The sequence below is a fragment of the Protopterus annectens genome, chromosome 15.part0 (assembly GCF_019279795.1).
Source record: "Protopterus annectens isolate FY-2018-M chromosome 15.part0, PAN1.0, whole genome shotgun sequence".
NCBI lineage: Eukaryota > Metazoa > Chordata > Ceratodontiformes > Protopteridae > Protopterus > Protopterus annectens.
In genome coordinates, this window is record NC_056749.1 from 420,865,070 (window position 1) to 420,887,045 (window position 21,976).

Genomic DNA, 21,976 nt, shown 5'->3' on the forward strand with positions numbered 1-21,976 from the left:
GGCTGCAACAGTTAATATTTAAAAAAATGATAGGGGTTTACACAGCACAGTGGTACTCAGTTTTAGCAAATTAGGGTGTAGAATGTGGTACACATGGTTATAATATTATTCAAAAGCATTTGATTTTTTCTAATAGTAATTCTTTCACTGTTGTTCTTTTGACTGACCAACTTACAGCAGAAGAAGGTAGAGCAGTAAAGTATGGCATTTAAAAGTTTCAGTGTTCAGTTTACAAGTGGGTATGCCTCTGGACAGCTTTTATTGGTGTGTGCAGTGTCTGTTTTCCAGAATGTTTTGGCTCCCTCAATACACTGTTTGTAGATCCCCAAGGTAAATTGCTTTTATTATTTTTGTAGTGATCCTTACTATGCTTTGTAGGTGCTGATATACAGCATACTTGTCTGAACTGTATTGGTCTTTTTCCAGTCCATCTGGGATATGCGATTAGAAGGAGTTCTTTTGGTACAATAATTAAGCAAGGAATTCTACTTCCTTGTAATCTTTTTAAGTGGATATAGTCAGTCTCGGAATGTGGTGAGACAAAAGTCTGATCTGCATGATTACACAGTGGAGTCCAGTATAAGAGCTTTAATTTAGGAAGCAAAATACATTCAGATAATTGTGGCACAAACCAAATAAATCTGTCAGTGAGGAAAGCTTGCTCATTTTTACAACCAGAAAACTCATTTTGGTAGTATTCTAACATGGTGTAATTTATAATGTCATCGCAGAACAAGTGTATAGGAAAGTAAAAAGTGTAGTGTGAACTCCAAATAACTTGGGTATTACATGGGTTTTGAAAGGGGAACAGGAATAATGGGCAAGTTCCTCTTCCTGGGGACTGTGCATTGCCAATGACACTTACTGAAAAGTAAAATTAACCTGGCCGCTGCTACACATACCACATATGTATTTCAGTAGTTACTAACTTACATCCTGACATCATCCATTTGCCTTGGTAGACACACATTTTATGAGGACCACACCAAAATTATGTGTAAAAAGCTGGACATCGTCCACAAATCTGGACAGTTGACAGGTATGTATAGCTGGAATGGCAGTCAGACACAAGTGTGAATTCGTTACACTTAAGCAATCGCTCTCACTCGGAAGAAAATCAGCAGTTAAATGCAACGGGCCAGTTCATGTCTTGATCCGGGGAAATGGTCGGTGGATGTCACAAACTGAAAACAGACTTTACCAATTTTAACTTTTGCATTCAGCTTTCACCAGTAACTGAAGGGAAGGTCTGCCTGCTAAGTAAAGATGACACACATTCGTGTCAACATGGTGGTGCATGACATCTGGCGGAAACCTAAAATGACAGGAGGACAGGAGGCTAAAAATCTGGAAAACATTTTCAATATTTCTACAGTCTGTCATGTGATGTCAAATGCTGTTCTCGCCACCTGAACACCACACCAGTTAGTTGGTGCTTACGTATTATTGGTTAGAAAAGTGGTTGTGATAATACGCAAGTACCGATTTTACTTTCCATGGAAAGTATGTTACTCTTGCATCTATCTTTTTTTCCTTGTTGTTGGGTTTGTCAGCATCTATTTTAACTTTTAAGTTAGGTTACAGAGGTCTATTATCAGGACAGTTGTGTTTTGTGCTCCCTTCCATTGTGTATTTAGGCTCCTGAGTATGATCAGTTTGGGGCATTATTTCAGGTATTTGTACAAGGCTTACTGAAGAGAGTGGTGGTGGGATGTATGCAGTAACAATAACTATTCTTGTACAACCTTCTAATGTTTTTTCTGTATGAAACCACAATGGGCCACAGTGAGCACTAATATTACTCTTTTCTGTTAATACAGATATGAGATAACAGATCAGAAAGTACAGTTGTGTACACCTACCATAAATGTAGATGTTCGAGTGTCTTCACTGTTGCAGTCATAACTGTAGGGTGCTCCTGCCGGCAGGCAGCCCGAGGTTGGCCAGAATCCCAAAGTCTGGGTCCGGCGTCGGCTGTACAAGCCAGTACCCTGACGTCAGTACGCTCTGGTACATAGCCCTCAGCCGACGCCATCTTCTCCAGCCTTTCTTGCCCTAGATGTCAGAAGTCCCCAATAAATCAAAAATGAATCCAACAAGGAAACACAAATACACCACAAGAGAGAGAAAAAGAGGGGATAGGAGGGAGGGAAACACCGACTGCAACAGTGAAGACACTCGAACATCTACATTTATGGTAGGTGTACACAACTGTACTATGTTCATCGTGTTTCACTGTTGCAGTCATAACTGTAGGGTGGAATCCCAAAGCAGTGACAAAAGGGAGGAGGATTAGACAGAAGAAGGGGCAGCAAGAAGACCCTGCAAAACAGCAGAGGCAAAGCCTGCCCTGGTCTTAGAATACAAAGGGAGATTGTAATGCTTGGAAAAAGTATGCACAGAACTCCAAGTGGCAGCTTCCAAGATATCCTTGGTAGGAATTCCCCTGAGAAAAGCTGTAGAAGTAGCAGCTGCTCTAGTAGAATGACTTCTCACAGTACCTGGAAACTGTTTCCCATGATGAGTGTAACAAAATCTTATTCCATAAGAAATCCATTTGGAAATAGTTTGTTTGGAAATAGCCTTTCCAAGAGAACTGGAGGCAAAAGAAACAAACAATTGGTTAGATTTTCTGAACTCTTTAGTCTTGTCCAAATAAAATCGTAACTGTGCACGTCCAAGGAATGCAAAATCCTTTCCCCTTTATTCTGAGGATTAGGAAAGAAGGTAGGAAGGTGAATTGTTTGATTTAAAGCCACTTTTGAAATCACCTTAGGCATGAAAGTAGGATTGGTCCTCAAGGATACTCTGTCCTGGTGGAAAGTAAGGTATGGTTCCACAGCCATGAGAGCTTGCAACTCTGAGACCCTTCTGGCAGAAGTCAAAGCTAACAAAAGAACTGTTTTCCAAGATAAAAACTTAATATCTGAAGATGCAGCAGGCTCAAAAGGAGACAAAGTAAGTTTTTCTAAAACAGAATTAAGATCCCAAGCAGGAACAGGAGGGGTCCTGGGAGGCCTTAAATTCTTAGCCCCTCTCAAGAATCGTCTCACCAAAGGATGAGAAAAAACAGGGGGATCAGTATTGAAATGAGCAGAAATAGCAGAAGCATGAATCCTAATGGAAGAAAAGGAAAGTCCATTAGACAAAAGATCCGAAAGGTAAAGCAAAATAGAAGAGAGATCAGGTACCAGAGGGTCCAAGCCTCGGTCCTGCATCCAAATGCAAAATCTCTTCCATTTAGAAGCATAGGATTTCCTAGTGCTAGACCGTCTAGCTTCCAAAAGAACATCCAAAACTTGTTTCGGAAGACTAGAAGAAATCAAATTCCTTTGAAGAGCCAAGCTGCCAGGCAAAGGGTCTTGAGATTGGAATGTAGCAACTGACCCTGATGCTGGGACAGAAGAGAAGGGTACAGAGGGAGAATCTAAGGAGGCTCCAAGAACAGGTGCTTTAAAGTTGGATACCAAAACTGTCGAGGCCAATTTGGAGCAATCAAGATGAGGAACTTGGGCTTGTCCTGTTTTATCTTTAGTAACACCCGAGGAAGTAGAGGAAGAGGAGGGAAGGCATATCCCGAAAGGTTTCTCCAGCTGAAGGACAGGGCAGCCACTTTCCAAGCTGTTTTGTGGAATGACCTTGTGCAAAAGTGAGGCAGCTGATGATGGAGATGGGATGCAAACAGATCTATCTGGGGGCATCCCCAAACTGCAGTAATCCTGTTGAATAAGTTGGTGTCTAGCATCCATTCGTGAGGATCTAAAATGTTCCTGCTCAGGCTGTCTGCTAAGAGATTCTGTTCTCCTGGTATGAATTGGGCCTGGAGATGTAGATTCAGATTTAGAGCTGTATCCCATAAAGCCATAGCTAGTCTGCAAAGGGGGTACGAATGAGAACCCCCCTGCTTGTTTATGTACCACATGACTGTGGTGTTGTCTGTGTAAATCAAAAGAGGCCCTGGATGCAAAAGGTTCTTGAAGGCTAGAAGAGCATTTTGAACTGCCAACATTTCCTTCAGATTGATGTGCCAGTGAAGATGATCCTTTGTCCAGGTTCCCTGCTGGCAATTGCCTAGAAAATGTGCTCCCCAAACATAATCCGAGGCGTCCGTGGTTATGATTTGAGAAGGTTGAGGAAGACGGAAAGGCTTTCCTTCGTTTAAAGCACACATCCTGGACCACCAAAGGAACTCCTTCTGGAGGCAGGGGATCAGAGGAAACAGAGTGTCCAGATCGTGGTAATGCTGCGACCATACACTTTTTAGATACCATTGAAGCTTTCTCATATGAAGCCTTGCATTTGGAATCAACAGAATGCAGGAAGCCATGTAGCCCAGTGCCTGCAGGAATTTCCTTGCAGTGAGCTGAGGTAGAGTTGCCAAAGTCTTGAAAATTGAAGCCAGCTGTATTTGTTTTTCTGTAGTGAGGAAGGCCCTTTGTAAGGTTGTATTTAAGAGGGCTCCCAGAAATACCATTTGTTGAGAAGGGATCAAATTTGACTTTTTTGTGTTCACTGAAAATCCCAGTAGGAGAAGACGTTGAACAAAATCCAGATGTTGAAGTAAAAGATCCTTGCTGTCTGCCTGAATAAGGCAGTCGTCCAAATAGGGGTAAATCTGAATCCCCTGGAGTCTGCAATAAGCCACTACTGGTGCCAGGCACTTGGTAAAGACTCTGGGCACAGTAGATAAACCAAAGGGCAGTACAGAGAATTGAAAGTGTCTCGAACCTGCCTTGAACCAGAGGAATTTCCTGCGTTCCTGCCTGATGGGAATGTGTAAATAAGCTTCCTTTAGGTCCAATGTCACCATCCAGGCGTCCTGAGAGAGCATTGGAATCAGCTGCTGCAGAGTAAGCATCTTGAATTTTGGAATTTCCAAAAAGGTGTTTAACACAGAAAGGTCCAGAATAGGTCTCCATGAGCTTTGTTTTCTTGGAACCAGAAACAGTCTTGAATAAAAACCTTTTCCCATCTCTGAGAGTGGAACAGGCTCTATGGCTCTCATGGCCAGAAGAGCATCCACTTGATTTAAGGACTCTGACCATTGATGTTTTGGCAGATCTGGCCAACCGAAAGCCCTTGGCAAGGTATGAAAGTGGAATTTGTAGCCTTTTAAAATCACGCCCAATACCCATTTGTCCTGGGTAATAGGAGTCCAATTTCTGTAAAAAAGAGAAAGTTTTCCTCCGAGAGAGGCATCCAGGTAAAGAGGTCCTGTAGCCCAACCGAGAGAGTCATTGAATTTGCTTTCTTTGAGATTGGGATCTGTCTTCTCCCCTTCTAGGTGAAGAAGAAGTCCATTGTCTCGATCTGTAGGAGGCCTGAGCTTGGCCACGACCTCTAGAGCGTCTATATCTTCCCCTTTGAGGCCTGTCAGACGTGGGAAAGGACCAATTTTTGGAGGGCCAATTCCTGGAAAATCTAGGAGGCTGAACTTGCAAGAAATCTTTCAGAGTTTGCATAGATTTTGCCTTTTCTTCCATCTTTTTAATAACCTCCTCAGCCTTAGATCCAAAAAGAACATCATGCTGAACAGGGGCATCTAATAATTTAGCCTTAACCTGTTAGGTAAACTTTGCTCCCGAAGCCAAGCATGTCTCCTGATAACAGTACCAGAGGCTGCGGCCCTGCAAGAAGCATCCAAAGCATCAAAACCACAATGCAAGCTATGTTTGTTCAGTTTTTCAGTTGCATGCAATACATCCTGTAGTTCCTCATCTTCTGCACATGTAGGAAAGGAAGCAAGCTTTTGCTTTAAAACAGACAACAGAAATTGCTGATACTTAAACATATGAAACTGGCAATTTAAAGCCCTAACAGAAAGGGTAGCAGAAGTATATACCTTTTTGCCCCACCTGTCTAAGGCACGAGAATCCTTCTCAGAGGGAATAGGATTCTTAGAAGTAGCAACTTTAGCAGCCTTAGAACCCTGAGAAACAGTCTCAGGATCTGCAGAAGGAGTCTTAAATAAGAACAAATGAGACTCAGGAACCCTATAAAACCCATCAGGCTTAGAGGGAGCAGGAGGCATGGAATCAGGATACAAATTAGCCTCGGAAAAAGCATCATCCACAATGTCAAGAACAGGAGGGATAGCCAAAGGCCTATGTTGAGGAAGAAGAAGGAATTCTCTAAGCCTCTTCTTGGAAGCAGAATAATCCTGACCTTCCCAATGAAAATGTTCCCTCATCTCATGTAAGGTTTCCCCAAAAGAAAAATCTTCAGGCGGAGAGGCAGAGGGCAAGGAGTCCTCAGCATCTGAATCCTCATAAGGAGGAAAAGAATATTCCTGATCAGAGGAAGAGACAGAAGATATAGAAGCCTGGTCAGAGGAATCCATAGGAACATCCTGTCGAGGCATTTTCTCAGGGGGGGGGGGTGAGAACCCCTAATCATTGTAAGCAAATCTTCAGCCATCCTTAACAATTGCTTCTGTGTCCTGGGAGTAGATTCAGAAGTAGCTTGAGCAGGAGCTTTAGACTTAACAGGAGTCTTTGCCTTTGAAATAGTGATGCGAGTAGGCCTGAATACCCCCTCAGAAGCCGGTACCTGCACAGCGGTTCCGGACCCATCCGAGGGGGCGACGTCCGAAGATCCCGCAGCAGATAAAATAGAAGGCCTTGATGGCTCCCCATGGGAGTCCGTATCGGCCATCGGTTCAGAAGTGGCGGACGACAGGGGCTGCAAAAGCGCCTCACTGTCGACAGCCGAACCGGACGCCGGCTCCAGCTGCAACGAGTCCTGTTTGGACCTCGGAGGCCTGTCCTTGTCTTTGCGCTTCTTTTGAATTCTGGTAGTGTCCGACGACATTCTATAATTGAAGCGTCTGCCAAAGTAATTCGGAGCCCAATCGTACTTGCGTTTGATAGTACGAGAATTAAACCTGGCACAGAACCGACAACAAGAAACGTCGTGGTCAGGGCCTAAGCAAGGTAGACAGTAAGAGTGGAAATCTTTATGAGGTATTTGTTTTCCACACATAATACAATTATTAACTTTTTCTGACATCGGAGGAACAAGAAAAAGATTCCCCAACGGGGTACTTAGCTTTGAGAAGAGAAGTAAGAACTTCGGACCGACAACAACCAAAAACACTGTTCGAAAATCGCCAACCAACGACTTGCGAGCTGCTTTCCACCGCACGGCAAGAAAGACTGGAGAAGATGGCGTCAGCTGAGGGCTATGTACCAGAGCGTACTGACTTCAGGGTACTGGCTTGTACAGCCGACACCGGACCCAGACTTTGGGATTCTGGCCGACCTCGGGCTGCCTGCCGGCAGGAGCACCCTACAGTTATGACTGCAACAGTGAAACACGATGAACATCTAGACAAGTTAGGGCTGTTCTACCAGTAAATGAGGTATAATTTTGAATAAGCCTTGGGTTGGCAGAAATTTGTAACACAGTCAAGAAAAAAATAATTGATTTTTTTTCTTTTTTTTACTTCTGAGAAGCCCACAAGTAATCATGTCACAGGCTCTTAATATCAGAGTACGAAATGCAAGCTCAAAATAATCTATGCAGTAACTTGGGTGGGGGAAGATAACCTGTATTAAATTAATATACAAGTACTCAAACCACTTGTAGCCACCTTCTTTCAGGTTTAACAACTTGATGCATCTTCCTGGCCAGCACCATAGCTTTAACTATTTTATTTAGTAGCCAGTGAGACACAAGAACAATCCTGTATTCATGTTAACAAATGAGATCTTTGCCATTTGCTGCCTCAGTATCATCACTGAATAGCCTGCTGATTATTTAAAACAGCCATCTAGCTCTTGATCTACAGGTAAAAGGGGTTAACATGATTCTGAATGGGCAGAAGTGGGTCCAGTGAAAAGCTTTTAGGCAAGAGACATTTCAAGGGACTCTTCACTAATGTTCACAATGCAAATGTCCCAAATAGCATAGCCTTCATTTCTGTACAGTACACCAGGTAGTTAACAGCAGAGAACAAAAAGGAAAAGCTATAGCAACATCTTTCAATAAAACTTACTGACAGAGGAGCTATGGTCTTGCAAATCTACCCGGCTGTTGCACTTAACTTTAAGAAACTGTCCAAATAATACAATTATCATCCTCTCTGATAAACATATCCCACGTGCTTCCCATTCAGACAACTTCTCATTCTCCTAACTTCCTGGGAGCACAGCTCCAGAGTGTTCAGTCATGTCACCCCTTCAACTTATCTTACTTTCTTACTTTCTTGTAGTCTTACCATGAACTTGCAAACAGATTAGTGACTCTTCCCCCAAGTTGGGCCTCTATATCTGAACAAAGTATTCCCGGTGGGACAGCTCTCAGGCCTTGAGAAGTAGAAACATTAAATTACCTGTGCCTGGAGTTGTGTCCTCTCACAACATAACCAGCATCCTATCTATTGCTGTTCTTTCACACCACCCTTGGTGGTGAATACCCATGGTAATTTATTACCCCAAGTCTTCTTCTAGCCATATTATATGGATACTTACCACCAGTCACAGCCTATTTTCTACCACCACCAGACTGTTATTCCTTGGAAAAAGTAGCTTATTTCTAGATCTCACACCATGTACCTTCATTCCCCATTCTGATGTCAAGTGCAAAATATTTTTATTGTGTTTTCTCTTTCCAATGTGATGTCAGATAAGTATACATTGAAGACCTTGTGACATCAAATGTTTCAGTTATCAATGCTCATCGCTATAAAACAATTACCAAAAGGAAGCCGTCCAGAATTCCATATTCTACTGAAGAACTGTTGACTAACAAATTTAGAGAAACCACTATGATAGCCACAAGTCCAATAGCAGTAAAAGATACCTCTGAAGTGACTCACCAAGATATGAGAAATACACACGGAACTATCCAAGGTTCAGACTCAAAGGATTAAAAAAAAAAAAAAACAAAAAAAAAAAAAACTCGTCCTGTAGTAAAGGGTTTGACACTTTCCACCTACATTTACACACTGTGCGACTCTGAGCAAGTTAAAGTGCTCATGGGTGGTCTCTGAAAAGGGACACTTGTGCCCAAGAATTTAAGAATTTACCTGGTTAATAAAATAAAAAAGTGATTTGTAGATAAGACGGATATCATGTCCAAGGCAGAGCCTTGGAAAAGCTTAAATCTGAAGGTACAGATCTGAATACCTCTACTCTGTAGCATCCATTAGAAATGAGCATATCTAAATTACATTTAAACTGTTTTATCTGAATTCATTCTGACATTTGTTCAACTACAGACCTACATGTATTCAGGTGACCAGCTGAACACAACAGATGAAACAGTAAGCATATTCCAGTCCTCTAAGGCATAGAATGACACCATTTAGATTTTGCATTCAAACTTTTTAACATGAACTACTGCAAACTCCTCCTTATCAACATGCTAAAAACTACATCTTTAGAGTACTCCCTGAAATAAGAGATGGCACCACCCATACTCAACTGGAGATAATAGCCAACCTGCCAGCTGACAGATTTAAAGCAAACTTCACCCCCCTATTGCCCTCTAGTCATCTTCCAAAGTATAACATGCCACCATTTCTTAGCCTATTATCTCAAGAGAGCAGGTCATCTCAGCACTCTCCAAGGCCAAAAGCACAACGTCAGTGGGAGTAGACAACATCCCAGGTTGCCTTTTAAACAACTTAAAACATGACCTGGCAGACCCATGTGGATCCCTGTTTAACTACAGCCTGTGAACTGGCTATGTTCCAGAGGAATGAAGGAAAGCAACAGTAAATCCTCTGCACAAAGGTCGGCCATCAACCGGCCCTAGGAATTACAGGCCCACAAGCTTGCCTAGCCTCATCTGCAAGGCCATGGAAAGAATCATTAGGGATCTTATTAAACAAGGAAATAGGTAATCTCCAAACTCTGGACCCAACCCAGTTTGGATTTGTTAAAGGTAGATCATGCCTATTAAACGTGGTTGACTTCCTCGGGAAAGTCACCAAGGCCTGGACAAGGGAAAAAATAGTGCATACCACATATCTTGACCTAGTCAAGGCATGTGACACAATCCTCCACTCAGGTATTATAGAGAAACTCTCCCAATTGGGACTTAACCCTAACACTACCAAATGGGTAGCCAACTGGCTCACCGACATGACATATACCATCAAAGTGGGTGACTTCACCTCTAGCAAAAGACCAGTCACCAGTGGCATATCACAGGGTTCTCTGTTGGGCCCCTTACTGTTCGGAATTTATTTTTCAGAAGTGCAGGCAAACTTGGACGACCTGTGGCTAATCAAGTTTCCGAATAATTGCAAATTGGGAGCAATCACCGAGTCTTCCAAAAATGTTAATATACTGCAGACAGGGTTAATGCAGACAAATGACTGGTGTCAAAGTCACAGCTTAAAGCTAGATGCAAGAATAAAAAGTTATGTACTCACCATAACGTTCCATGTGAGTTGTTCCATCTCGCCTTCATTCTTCACTGATAGGTTTGGAGCCGATCCATCGGCTCCGACACGGCCATTAGCAAAGCTCAAGGGTTACTAGTAGCTCATGACTAAGCCTCTTCTCCTATGATGCACTGCTGGAATTACCTCAGATCTTGTTTGCTGCGTGTACCATATCCCTGTAAGAGAACTGCTCTCCCAAGAGAAAATATTTGAATAACCATGATGAGACCAGCGTCTATGTCAACTATCAGCCAGGTGGGGGATGGAAGGAGGGACATAAGAATGAAGGAGACATGGAACGTTATGGTGAGTACATAACTTCTTAATGTGAAGTTTTCAATCTCGCCGTTCATTCTTCAGTGATGGGTAGTGTCCCTAGCACACTCAATCTTGGGTGGCTCATGGGAGTACATTCTTCAGGACCATAGATCCAAAGGAAGCCCTGTCCCTGGAGCCCTTATCAACTTTGTAATGAGTGATAAAGGTATGAGGTTTAGACCAAGTGGCTGCAGCACAAATGTTATCAAGGGGCAATTTGGCTTGAAATGCAGAAGACACAAACTGCTATGGTAGAATGAGCTTTAATCTTGTGTAGTAAGGGTATATTAGCAGCTGAACAAACAATAGTGATACAATCAGATACTCATTTAGAAAGCGTTGTTTTAGCCACTGGTCTACCTTTTCTGGCTTCAGAGAAAGACACAAAGAGCTGGTCTGATTTTCTAACATATTTTGTTCTGTCCAAATAATATCAGAGCTGTCTGTGAACGTCACGTTTGTGCAGCATGTACTCTAATTTGCTGGAATGGTTAGGGAAGAAGACTGGCAACTCAATGACTTGGTTGATATTGGATTCTGAACAAACTTTGGGTAAAAAGAGGGGTTTGTCCTAAGAGATACACTATCAGCATGAAAAATCAAATAAGGAGGGCTGATGGATAAGGCTTGAAGTTCTGATACTCTGTGGGCAGAAGTAATAGCCACCAGAAATATGTTTTTCCATGATAAAAATTTGAGATCACAAGATTATGCTGGTTCAAATGGGGGAAGAATTATGCGAGAACATAAAGTTTAGATTCCAAGTAGAATAAGGAGTTTTCACTGGAGGCCTCATGTGGAAGGTTCCTTTGAGAAAAGCCTTGGACAACTTGTAGGACATTATGTTAAGCCCATCCACTCCGAGATGAAAGTTAGATATAGCAGCCAACTGGACCCAAACTGTAGCAGCTGCAGCTCCTTTATTAAAAATCATATCAGGAATTCTAAAATGGAAGTCAAAGGGGCTTGATAAGGATCAATGTTCTGCTTAAAAGGCCATATGGAAAATTTCTTCCACTTACTAAGATATAGTCTTCTGGTGGACGGCTTATGAGATGACAAGAGGATTTGTCTGGTCTCATCAGAAAGATCATGAAGCCTGGCTATGAGGGGAACTAGAGCAGCCAAGCTGTGAGCTTCAGTGACTGCAATGAAGGATGGAGGTCCCTCAATGGATGTGTCAGAAGGTCTGGAACTGGGTCCAGAATCCATGGATCCTCCAATAGAGGATGATGAAAAAATGGGAACCAAATCTGCCGATGCCAATGAGGGGCTATGAGGATGATAGTCCTTCCCAGCAACATTGCTTTCTGTAGAAGTCTGGGTATTAGAGGACTTGGAGGGAATGCATAGAGGAGACCCGGGGGCCAATAATGTACGACTAAGTCTCTCCGGGGTTCTCGCGGAGGGAGAATCAGGGCAAAGTAGCTTCGGCATTTTGTGTTGATGTGACTGGCAAAAAGACTGCAGCAAGGCTGACCCCATTTGAGGAAAATCCTGTCCGCAATCTCGTTTGAGGGACCACTCAATGTGGCAACAAAATTGCCCAGCTCAGTTTGTCTGCTATCACGTTGGATCTCCTCGGGATGTGTGTGGCCAACAGAAAGTGCTGGGGGGAGACAGCCCACTGCCAAACTCTGAGGGCTTCTCGGCAAACGGGTAAAGACTTGGTCCCGCCTTGCTTGTTCAAGTACCAGACTACCGACATGTTGTCTGTCTGAATTGCAATCATCCCTAGAGGAAGAGTCTCATGAAAGTACTGCAACGCCAGAAGTACTGCTCTCACCTCCAGAACACCGATATGCAGGTGTGACTCTTGATCCGTCCATGTGCCTTGGGCAGTCATTCCCTGAAAATCCCCCCCACCCCCACCCTATCAGGGAAGCGTCCGTGGTCACAGTGGCTACTGGAGGGGGTAGAACAAAGGGACATCCTATAGTTACACGAAGAGACGTCACTCACCACTGGAGAGGTCTCTTGCAAGAGTTTGTAATCAAAATCATATAACTCATTGGAAGTTGCTGATAGGACCATTGGGTGAACAGCAGCCACTGAAGAATCTGTACATGCATCCTTGCTAATGGTATGGCCAAGATCGCTGCAGCCATCAAACCTAATACTTTTAAGGCTTCTGTGGCTGGTGCTCTGTCCTTCGACATTAATGAACTGACATGCTGGTGAAGAAGAAAGACTCTCGCGATAGGTAGTCGTAGAGTGGTGGTTGAGGGGTCTAACTTTGCCCCTATAAAGACAACATGCTGCGATGGCAACAAAGCAGACTTTTCCGAGTTGACTGTAATGCCTAAGTGATGGCAGAGTGTTGGGGTGTATTCCCTTGCCTGAATCAGTTGAGCCAATCGTCTAAATATGGAAACACCTGGAATCCTAGATGCTGTAGATGAGTCATGACCACTGCCATGCATTTGGTGAACACTCTGAGGGCTGTAGTGAGACCAAAGGGCAGGGCTCGAAATTGATGATTGGCTCCCAGCCGGCAACACAGATTACCTCTGGATAGCCTGGCCATTTTTATGTGGTAGTACACATCCTTGAGATCTGTTGAGCACATCCAATTGTCTCTCCCTAAAAAGGGAAGTATAGACCATCCGGAACTTCTCTTTCTTTACAAATTTGTTGAGTCTGCTGAGGTCCAAAATAGGTCTCCAGTCCCGTTTTCTTTGGAACCAAAAAGAATCTTGAGTAAGTTCCGGATCCTATTTGGTCTGCTGGGACTGGCTGGATGACTCTTATTTCTAGCAACTTGAGTACCTCTATAATTGCTTGTTTCCTGCACCCCCACAACCCCCTCTACTTTTATATTCTCACTCCGAGCTTGCACTAGTGGGGAAAAGGGAATATTCCCTTATCCCCGCTGTGCTGCGAACAAAGCAACAGCCCCCGTTACTGTTTGCTTAGTTGCCTTTTCGTGAAAGTGCATTTTCGTGAAAAGCAGTTCGCCTGTTTATGGTTCGTTGAAACATAACTTTGATGGATCGAGGTAGGCCCACACAGACACACATTATATATATATATATATATATATATATATATAAAACATATATATATATATATATATATATATATATATATATATATATATACACATATATACATATATACATACATATACACACACACACACAAACAAACATGTATAAACATAAAAATGAAATACTGTACAAAGGATTAGGCCTGATAAAATCATTTTAGCTAGCAGGTCTAAGATACTCATTTCTGATGGCCTATCTGTGGGAGGAATAAAGATGCCTTGTTAATGTTTCAAGAAGTTTATTCACTTAAGAAGTTAGATGGATGAGTTCTAACCAGCACAAGAACATTTGCTCATCTACCTACTAAAATCTGTAAGGTAGTAATGGATAAAGAGCTCTTTTGAACAGATTTGTTTTTGGCCAAACAAAACTTTCCTTTCCATGGTCACACAAAGGATATGTCATCAGCAAGCAAACGACATTTAGAAGTTGGCGAAATTACTCTCAAAATACAACCCAATTACTTTCAAAATACAACTCAGTTTTAAGAACATTTTGTAAAAATTAAACAGGATATTCTTTCTTAAAGGAGACTGATTTATTACATATCTCCAAAAATGTAAATTTCATTTATTTTTCTAAAAATTACATTAAAGAAAAAAATAGTGGTGGAAGTCTTTTTATTTACACTCCTAATGCTTCACATACTGATCAAATATGTGATGTGATCGGGTAAGTCCATACTGAAGATAGTAAAATAGAAAAAAGAAAAAAAAAAAAGAATTCTTGAGCTTCTTTTGTACTTCCAGGAAAACTGCTGCTGAAACTCACAGAAGTGATCTTGAAACAAATGGGCAGTGATGGACCGGACAAAAACCTTTATTGTGGTCAAGATTATGACAATGATGCAACTATTCACTGGGGTGTTCAGCCAAAAAACAAAGAAATTAATCCCAAGTCCTTTTTTGTGCTTTGTACAAAATCATTCATAGGTTCATACTAGGCTATCTGCCCTAGGACATTTATAAGCCTAGCCAGAGTGTGTTTGGCTTTCGCCACCCATTTTAAATTAATTTTGCTATGCCCTTTTTCGAGGTTAGTATACTGTGCCTCTGTCTAACAGTGACACAGAAGTGATACCCGGGGTAAACCTACGATCTCCCATCCACTCATCAAGATTCCTCTTGAAGAGAGTCAATGAGAGACTCTGCCTAACCTGGACTGGGATTTTATTCCAGAGTGAAGGGAGCCTCTGGGTTATGAATCTGTCCCCTCCAGCATGTCCTATTTATTTCAGTGCCGAGGTTCAAGTCTCTCGAGCACGTAGCTCGATGGGATTTGGATTTTCTGAGGTGCAGCATGTCCATTAATTCTGGGTTGGACATGGCTTTATACATCAGGCACAGATCGCCTCTGAGCAAGTGGTATGCCACTGAGTAGAGCTGGAGTTTCTTTAACCGGGCAGCATATGGCATCTGTTTGAGCCCTTTGATCCTCTTTGTGAGGTACTTTTGGTGTCTTTCCAGTTGCTGCAGGTGTCTGGTAAGGTACATCCCAAAAGGGGCACTGTACTCTATTATGGGTCTGATGAGGGATGAGTAAAGAGGCACAATGACCTCCCCTGATCTAGATGTAAATCCCTTCATGATTAGGTGGGCTATATAAAATGTTTTTCCTAACCACTTTGGCCACGTGGTTGTCAAATGAGAGATTGCTATCAACCTGGGTCCCCAGGTCCCCAATTACTTTTTCTGTACTTAATGGATTACCACCTATGTGGTAATTTGTGGGCACTTTGTTGTTGCCAAAGGGGATGACTATAAACTTTTTGGTGTTTAGCTCGAGGCCATGGCTCTGGCACCAGTTGTCTGTTTCTATGAGGCCCTTTTGGAGGAAGCTTGTGTCTGCTGGAGAGTCGATTATGGCGCCCAGTTTGCAGTCATCTGCGAACTTGGTCAGCCATAGTCCTTCCGTGTTGACCTGTACCTCCGAGAAATATATACCGAACAAGAGAAGTCCCAAGACTGAGCCTTGTGGGATGCCACTTGTAACTGGTTTGGAGTCTGACATGGCTCCAGCAATTCTAACCATGTGGGTTCTGTCCTTGAGCCAGTTTGCAACCCATCTAGTGACATAGGGGTTTATATTTAAGCTGGTGAGCTTATCTATAATGCCCGAGTGGGGTACTGTATCGAAGGCTTTTGCGAGGTCCAAGTAGGCTGTGTGGACCACCTTCCCCTCGTCAATGGCCCTGGTGACCTTCGACCAGGTTTAAGAGGCAGGATCTACCCATAACAAAGCCGAACTGGGTAAGATCCAGTGTCTGTAGATCCCCAATATCTTTATTTATGAGGTCCATGATGATCCTTTCCATAGCTTTGCAGACCAAGCTAGTCAGGCTTATGGGGCGATAGTTTCCAGGATCCGTTGAGGCACCACCTTTGCGGAGAGGGACCACTGTTGCTGTACACCACTCTTTGGGTACATATCTTGTAGTAAGGCTGAGATTGAACAGTAGTTTTATGTTTGGGTTTAGCTCTTCTTGGAGTTCATGTAGGACGCAGCCCGGGACACTGTCTGGTCCCACTGATGCTGTGTTTTTTGCTTTGGAGAGGGCGGCTCTTACCTGAGCATCTGAGATGTCAGGGGCGCAGCACTCTGCTGGGATAGATATTTGCCCTTTTGGTGGGGGGGGGGGTTGCGCTAAACCTGTCAGCTAGGATGTTGGCAATGTCTGTGGGTTTGGTGTATTTTTTTGTCATTTTGGACTAATTCTGAGCATATCTGGGAATTCCCACCCAGGTTCCTAACATAACTAAAGAAAGCCTTGTGATTATCCTTGGTGTCCTGTGCAAATTTTCTCTCGAAGCTGGCCTTGGACGATTTTATAAGTGCCCGTAGTTTTTTTGCCAATACTGATCAGAGATGCCTTCCCTTTTTGGGATTTTGCTCTATCATGTAGTAGCTTCCTCCTTCTATTGTATAGTTTGTTTATGGCTGGGGTCCACCAGACAGGACATCTGCCTTTGGAGGATTGAGTCTTGGTTTTATTTGGGATTGCATGATCCATGCATTCCTGAAGGTGTTCATAGAATGTGTTTATAAAGGATTCTGCGGTCTGGGCCGTATTTTCCACAGGCCCGGGGGTTTTGAAGGATTCCACCTCGGTTTTGAGGAGTGTGAAATTTGCTTTAGAGAAGTTTTTCACTGTGGTTTTCTGGGCAGGGGGTGGGGTCGGGATGTGAATATCCAATGAGATTAGTTTATGGTCTGATCTTACCAGTGAGGGATACACTTCTGGTCTGAAGCATAGAGTCACCATGTTGGTGATGATCAGGTCCAGTATGTTTTCCCCTCTTGTGGGAGTGGCAACAAGATGTTCCATAGCATTTGAGTTTATAAATTCTAGGAACCTTTGGGCTAGGGTGTTGGAGCTAGAGCAATGCTCCCAGTCTATGTTTGGGTAGTTGAAGTCACCCAATATAATGGTGTTTGGAGAGACCTTCATATTTTCCAGTGTTCTCAGGAAGGCAGAGTGGGGTTCCTGGGTTTGGGAGGGTGGTCTGTAGCAGGCTATAAACTGGAAGGCAGTTTTACCCACTGTTAGTTGCACATGGATAGTCTCTGATGCTTAGTGCTGTGCCACCAACCTGGAGGTGTGGGTATCTTTGACGAATATTGATACTCTCACTCCTTTTGTGGTTCAGTCCAAGTTTTGGGGCCGAAAAGCATGGTATGAGGTATAACTTGGTAGTGCTGGGGTGCTCTCGGGAGCCTTGAACCAGATTTCTGTTACTGCACAGATATCAATGTTCTCCATGCTAAGGAGAGTTTTGAGTGCGTGCATCTTGAGGTTTAGACTTCTGGCGTTGAGTAGCATTACTCTTAGTTTCTTATTCCTTGTGATACCTATGGAGGTGGGTTTGTCTTTTGAGCCTTGCCTAAAAAAAGGCACTATGGGGGTAGCAAGAGCCTTTGCCAATATCCGAAAGCCCAGGGGTGACAGGTGCAAGCCGTCCCTAGCGAAGCATCGTGGCTTGTCGAGCTGTCATCCCAGGCTGACAGGCATTGGATCCCCTTTGAATGACACCAATACTTAAGCCAATTGTTGAAATTGATCGTTCCCTGAACCTTTGTGGAATTCATTCTTTTGGAAATGTTTCATCATGTATGACTTCTTTGGAACTTAGGAAAAAAAACATATACTCCTTTCAATTTCACCTCCAACCTATATTTTGCAATATTTTCAATAGATAACAGTTAAAAGACTTTCCCATACAAGATGGAGTGCTCATGATGAAGCTGTGCAAGCTGTGAAGACAAGGTGTGAAAAGGTGGGTCTATATTAAAAGCTCGAAGAGATGTTACATTGAACACCTCTTCAGCGACACGTAAACACTGACTGCACTAAACCACGAACATTCAAAACAGCAATTTCTTTCCCTGGGAAAGAAATCGCTAGCACCAAAAATCCATACAATTTCAAACATAACTAAGTGAGAGTCTTCAGCCCCCCCACACCCCCCAACTAAATAAACCAACTCTGAGATCACACTACAATGGGGTAAACGGCAATGTCATGGCTCAGGCCAAGCAATTCTTTCTCCTGGGGAAAAAGTCTCTCACCTGAGCCTTTGCCATTTTCAGGTTTCAGTCTATATGCATATGCGAAACAGCATTCACTATAATGCCGTTTCGCCAATCTATAGACTCAAAAAGGTAATCTCAGCCTTTGAAGTATTGTGTGATCCAAAAAGAAAATGTAGACACAGAGGGTAAAGCTCAGACTTTGCACTCTGCTATACGTGTTTTTTCTTTTCAGAGTTATCTTATGTCTGGTATGAACTGAGACCTGGACCATTTTCACCAACAAATGCATCCTTATTCTAAAGCAAAGGATAACATAAAGTCAGCATTTTGCTATCATTCAGCCATCCTCTCCATCTTTAGCAGAACTTCAAGCAATTTTACCAAGTGTAACAGAAATATAAGATTAATTTTTTGAAGATATTTTACTGCTGAGACATTTGAAAGCCGTTCAAATCCATCTTGGAAAAAAAAAAAAAAGACCTGGACTATTGCACACACTGGATTTTACGGTGAAATGGGCTTTTGATGAATCACTTCCAAACTTACCGTATGTTTAAGACTTGCGTATCTGTTGTGTCATGTGAAATAAACTTTTCAAAATTGAGTTTTCTTTGACTGTATATACAAAGATAAACAATTTATATGAATAATGTATAAATGTGCAGAAGTTGAGGCTTGAAAATATAAACTTTACTACACAGCAACAGACCAATATTTAGGTACCAAGTTTCACTTTTTAAAAAAAAAAAATACATGTTATTTTCCTAGTTTTTACTGTAATATTTGTATTTATTTTGTTTATTACTGGAATGAGCATATGAAGTTCAGTAAAATAAACTGTTTTGTTTTTTGTCCATTATTAGCTTAATTTCATGACTAGTGAAAATAGTTTTCATATGGGGGGTTGTTAAAAAATAATCTCTGCTCTAGCATTAAATATGCTAGGTACACCACTGCTGGCTGATCCCAAGATTAAGGGAGCACCAAAGCTTTGTAGAACTAAATTTACATGAATCAGAACTTTGTAGGTGATAAGCATATGTTTCGATCTAGGCATCCCAGTTCGTTGCCAGGCTGCAGAATTTTGCATGAGCTACAGGTGTTTGAGCTCCAAAATCTGGACAACTCCATACAATGAGCATTACAGCAAAACCAAACATGAGAATAGCACATGTAGCATATGAGGGTGGAGACAGTGTGAGACCTAAGGGTGCTTAATGAGGGCAATGTTCAAAGATGGAAGGAGGGGGAAAATGACAACAAAATCTGATCCTTTAATTTTAGCTTGCCTTCAAAAACTACACCCAAATTAGGCATATCTGATATAGATCACAGTTTGTCTTTACAATAAACAATGTTTGGAAACAAAACTGGTAATAAAATAGTTCCTCAAAACGGCATGGAGGACTACAGCAACCATCTTGGATAGGTTAAATTTCAATTAGCTACTGACCATCCAGGTGTGTAGATATTCCTGGTCATTAGCTGGTCTTCTAACAGCTGACACTGATCCCAGAGGGAGCAGAGTACAATTGAGCAATAATGGGTCAAGTATACTGCCCTGTGAGGCATAACAGTCAAGAGAGGAAGGAGGAGAGGAATTAGCTGTTAACATCACCCAGTGCATCTGGATAGGCTAGATGCAAATCAGTCTAAAACAGTACCAATTCTACAACCAAACCAGTAAGATGGCAAGGTTCACAGTGCTATGACAGCTGGAGCAGGATTATAGCAGAACAGTGACAGTGATCCTGCACCTCAAGGAGATTGTTGGAAGACAGCAGCAAGGGCCATCTCAGTTCTCTGTCTCACATGGGAAATGGACTAAAATGCATCTTTGATTGTGTTACCTTTCAGGTGGAACTCCAGTTGCACATTAACCACCTTCTGAAGAACCTTAACAAAAAAACAGAAGGTTTGAGACTGAAAAACTGCAAAAGGTGCCAAGGGATAACTAAGGCCACCAACCAAATGATAGTGAAGGGTGTTTATTCAACCAAAAAGACATTCCACAAGCACATTAACGCTTCACAAATACAATGCGTTTTCGTTCATCACAAACTTCATCAGATGCGGACATCCATTGTAGACCACATCATTACAGAATTCTTACACTTCTAAGTGAATAAACACCCTTCTAAGTGTAAGAATTCTGTAATGATGTGGTCTACAATGGATGTCCGCATCTGATGTAGTTTGTGATGAACAAAAACGCATTGTATTTGTGAAGCGTTAATGTGCTTGTGGATCATCTGTCTTGGTTGAATAAACACCCTTCACTGTCACTTGGTTATTGGTCTTCGCATCCCTTGGCACCTTTTGCAGTTTTTCAGTATTTCTTGTGCCTTGGTGGAATTTTTTTAGAAGGTATGAGATTGACCAACATTTACCTAGGTAGTCGGAGCCAAAACCAACTTTTGGGAGGAATAATCAAATCCTCTTAATCTGGAAGGAAACCCTACATCCTCAAATGAGACTTGGATGATATGGCCCAACACTGGACCGAGTACCTTGAGACTAGTCAGTACAAGTATGGTGGCACAAGGATCCAGAACACTGGAAACAGTGTACATAACGGGGGGGGGGGGGGGGGACTCAACAATAAGTACAGAAAACTTGCACTAACTCCAAGACAAAACTTTCATAGACCACCATCGTAACTCAGAGACACACACTGCAACATCAAAGCTAATCAATGTAAGACTGGCAGTAAAATACTGAACAACAATAATCACCCTCCCCAGCTGACAAAACCTTCCTGGTGGTGACAAAAGGCTGGACTACACAGACTCAATCATATGGAAAGAGTGCTTTTGGTTAGTTTCTTACAGCAGAGATCTTCCAGGAGAAAAACACTGAATTCTTCTGGGAAATCTCAGGTTACACTAAAAAATGGTTATCCAGTTAAGGTATGTCATGATGCAGGTCAATTCAAAAACACTTGAGCACAGTTTGTTTGGCTGGTCCTTGTCAACTTCCAAAACCTCTTTAGAAGACTGTGGCCTAAAGTCTTTATACAATGTATTGCTGACAGTGCAGTGCACTATTACAGGGGTGCTGCACTGCTAAGTGTGGAATCTTCAGATGAGATGTTAAACAATGGTCTCATTTGCTTGAGTTAGTGACAGCTTTAATGGGTGTAAAAGATCCCATAAACCCATTACTATCAAAAAGAATAGGTGAAGTTCCCCGATACCCTTGGCCAAATTTCCCTTAGTAGTATAAATACCACCTGGAGTCTTTCCTGATAAACAGGCCACCAACGTAGTTGGACAAGGCCAAAGGGTAAATAAGATAAATATGGAATAAGAGTAAGCATTCATACCTTTTCTTGCCATCCAAAGAAGTAATTGCATCCAGAAGCTTTTGGTGCTTTCTCTCCTGGTCACTTTCAGCCTATGTGAGAGGGAAACATAAAATACTTATTAACTTATTTATTCTACTGTTAACCAGTTAAAAAGATCGATCCAAATGCATTTTAAATTTTATGACAAAAATACATAATGATATATACACAAACATTTATTCTAATACTTAAAAAAACAGTAATACTAGTAGAGTATCAGTTTTCCTTGCCACATAACATATGCTAAATAAAACAGTTATTAGCACAGCAAAATTCTGCTATATGCCAACTGCTGGAGTACATAATCCACCTCAAAGATGAGTCTCTGCACTTAAAACT

General features: G+C 42.2%; 1 protein-coding gene across 1 annotated transcript in view; it reads right to left on the reverse strand.

The window, feature by feature from the left end:
* The window catches only part of LOC122789725 (U3 small nucleolar RNA-associated protein 14 homolog A-like), a gene marked incomplete at its 5' end in the record, with an annotated part of 741,986 nt that extends 720,299 nt beyond the window's left edge, over positions 1 to 21,687 (reverse strand). The window contains 1 exon segment of the mRNA XM_044057160.1: positions 21,617 to 21,687. Coding sequence (XP_043913095.1) covers positions 21,617 to 21,687 — 71 coding nt within the window.
* Between the last annotated feature and the right edge of the window lie 289 nt (positions 21,688 to 21,976).